The 2,535-nt window shown below is 78.3% G+C and overlaps 1 protein-coding gene across 1 annotated transcript; it reads left to right on the forward strand.

Annotated features, from left to right (window-relative positions):
* Window positions 1-130: 130 nt before the first annotated feature.
* Window positions 131-2,528, forward strand: H696_06311 (hypothetical protein; the record flags this gene model as incomplete). Its single annotated transcript, XM_009500053.1, has 1 exon — window positions 131-2,528. A coding segment is annotated over one exon (2,396 nt), but the record flags the coding sequence as incomplete, so codon positions are not given.
* Between the last annotated feature and the right edge of the window lie 7 nt (window positions 2,529-2,535).

Genomic DNA, 2,535 nt, shown 5'->3' on the forward strand with positions numbered 1-2,535 from the left:
CACACACACACACACACACACACACACACACGGCGTGCCTGGTCGGGCCGGCCCTGGCCAGAGCCCTGCCCGCCCTGCCGGCTGGCCAACTGCGCCACCTGCACCGAGCACCAGTGCCTCGTGTGCGCAGGGGCCTTCCACCTGCTGGTGGACGAGGCCACCGGGCGGGTGGACTGCGTGCCGGCATGCCCGGACGGCTTCACCCGGAGCGGCAGGCGTTGCCTGCGCCAGGGGGTCCCCCTGCCGGTGGGCCTGGCCCAACACCCGCAACCCATCACCGGCATGGAGGACCGACCCCCCTCGTACCTGGCCCCCACCCACCTGTCCATGCAGGGGGGCACATTGTCCTTGGGCGTGCCGCTGGCCGGCGGGTCGCAGGGCCACCCGCCGCCGGGGCACTTGCTGGTCTTTGCCCGGGACTCCCACGAGCCGGGGCTGCTGCCGGCCGAGGACCCCCTCGGCCAGCCAATGGAGCCGGTTGCCTGGCCCGGGGCCAGCCTGGCCCGGGCCACGGCCTACCTGGAGCTCGGGCCGCTGCTGGATGCCCAGGGGGCCGGGCACTTCACGGCCTTCTTCCTGCAGGATGGCAGCCTCCTGGCCAGGCACTATGAATGCGCCAGTGGCCCGGCCGACCCGCTGGCCACCACGTGCGCGGCCAGCATCTCGGCCGCCACGCAGGTGGCCTCCCCGGCCGGCGGGGCCCTGGTCCGGGTGGACGCCCGCACGGTGGGCCTCCTCCACCAGCAGGCCGGGCTCCTGGTCCGGGTGCTGGAGGACCGCACCCTGCGCCAGGTGAGCCTGGCCCTGGAGCAGCTGCCGGCCGGCTTCGGGCCCTGGGGCCAGGTTGCCCTGGCGACGCCGGCCGGCCTGCGGGCCAGCACCCTGGGGCTGCTGCTGGCCGGGGACCCGCGCGCGGCGCCACCCGCCTCGGACCCCCTGCTGGCGGACGCCGGCCTCGGCCATGCTTGGGCGCCGGTGGCCGTGCCGGCCGGCCCGGGCCGCCGGGCCGAGCCCTTCCTCGCGGCCCTCGGCCGGGACATTGCCACCGGCCGGGCCACCTGGCAGGTGCTGCACCTGCCTGACGGCCCCGGGCCCAATGGCCGGGCCGCCGCCCTGGATGCCACGGCCATCACCCTGCACACGCTGGCCGCCGGCGACACGCCGGCCGCCGAGCCGGGCTTCCTGGTGGCCGCCCTGCCGGCGGCCGAATTCCCCGGGCTCCTGGGCCTGGCCCTGGGCCGGCAGCTGCACCTGGCGGTGCTGCGCTGCCGGGCCATCCTGCACATGGCCTGCCAGCTGCACTACCTGGCGGCCGTGGAGCTGCCCGGGCCGGCGGCCGGGGCCGGCGGGCTGGTGGCCCTCCCCCGTGCCGGGGGCCTGGCCGCGCGCCTGGACCCCGCCGGCCCCGGGCCCCGGCAAACCGTGGCCCTGCTGCTGGCGGTCGATGCCGCGCCCGGGCTCCACCGGCTGGAGATCACCCTGCCCGCCTGCCCGGCCGGCGAGTACCTCCTGCAGGAGGGCCCGGGGCTGGCCGAGTGCCGGCCCTGCCAGGCGGCCATGGCCGACTGCCTGGAGTGCACGTCGGCCACCGAGTGCACCCGGTGCCGGCTGCCGGTGCCCGGGGTGACCGGCGTCTGCGCGGACACCTGCCCCCCGGGGCTGGTCCTGGACCCGGGCCCGGGCGCGGCCACCGCCGGCGAGTGCCGCTGCCACGCGGACTGCGCCCGGTGCGAGCGCCTCCCCTCCACCGGGGCCTATGTGTGCGTCGAGTGCCGGGCCGGGTGGGCCCTGGAGCCGGGGGCCCACCCCGTCCGGTGCGCCCCCTGCCACGGGTCCTGTGCCGAGTGCTCGCGCCCCGGCGATGCCATGGCCTGCACGGCCTGCCCGCCGGACGCGGTCCTCTTCCCGCCGCAGGGCACCTGCCAGGCGGCCTGCCCCAGCCCGGGGCACTATCTGCCGGCCGGGGGCCGGGTGTGCGGGGCCTGCCCGGGCGGCTGCGATGCCTGCTCCGCCGCGGACACCTGCGACCGGTGTGCCGCCGGGCGCTACCGCGATGGGGCCGGGGCCTGCCGCCCCTGCGCCGGGGCCTGCGCCACCTGCACCGAGGAGGGCAGCTGCTCCGCCTGCCGGCCGGGGCTGGTCTTCCTGGACCCGGACCCGGGCGTGCCGTCGCTCTGCGGCAGCACCTGCCCGCCGGGGGAGTTTCCCGGGCCCGAGCGGTGCGCCCGGTGCGACCGCTCGTGCGACCTGTGCGCCGGCGGGGCCGCCCACTGTCTGGTGTGCGCCGAGGGCTTCCGGTGGGGCGCGGCCGCCCCGGGCCCCGGCAAGACGGGCGCCTGCGTGCCCTGCCCGGCCGGCTGCGCCTCGTGCACCGACGCCGACCGGTGCCTTGCCTGCGCCGGCGGGCTGCTCCTGACCGAGGCCGGTGCATGTGTCAGTACCTGCCCGGCGGGGACATTCTCCAACGGCGAGTCGTGCCAGCCGTGCGACATCAGCTGCGCCGCCTGCGCCGACGGCCAGCCGGACCGGTGCACC

The sequence above is a fragment of the Fonticula alba genome (assembly GCF_000388065.1).
Source record: "Fonticula alba strain ATCC 38817 unplaced genomic scaffold supercont2.78, whole genome shotgun sequence".
In the NCBI taxonomy this organism is placed as follows: domain Eukaryota; order Rotosphaerida; family Fonticulaceae; genus Fonticula; species Fonticula alba.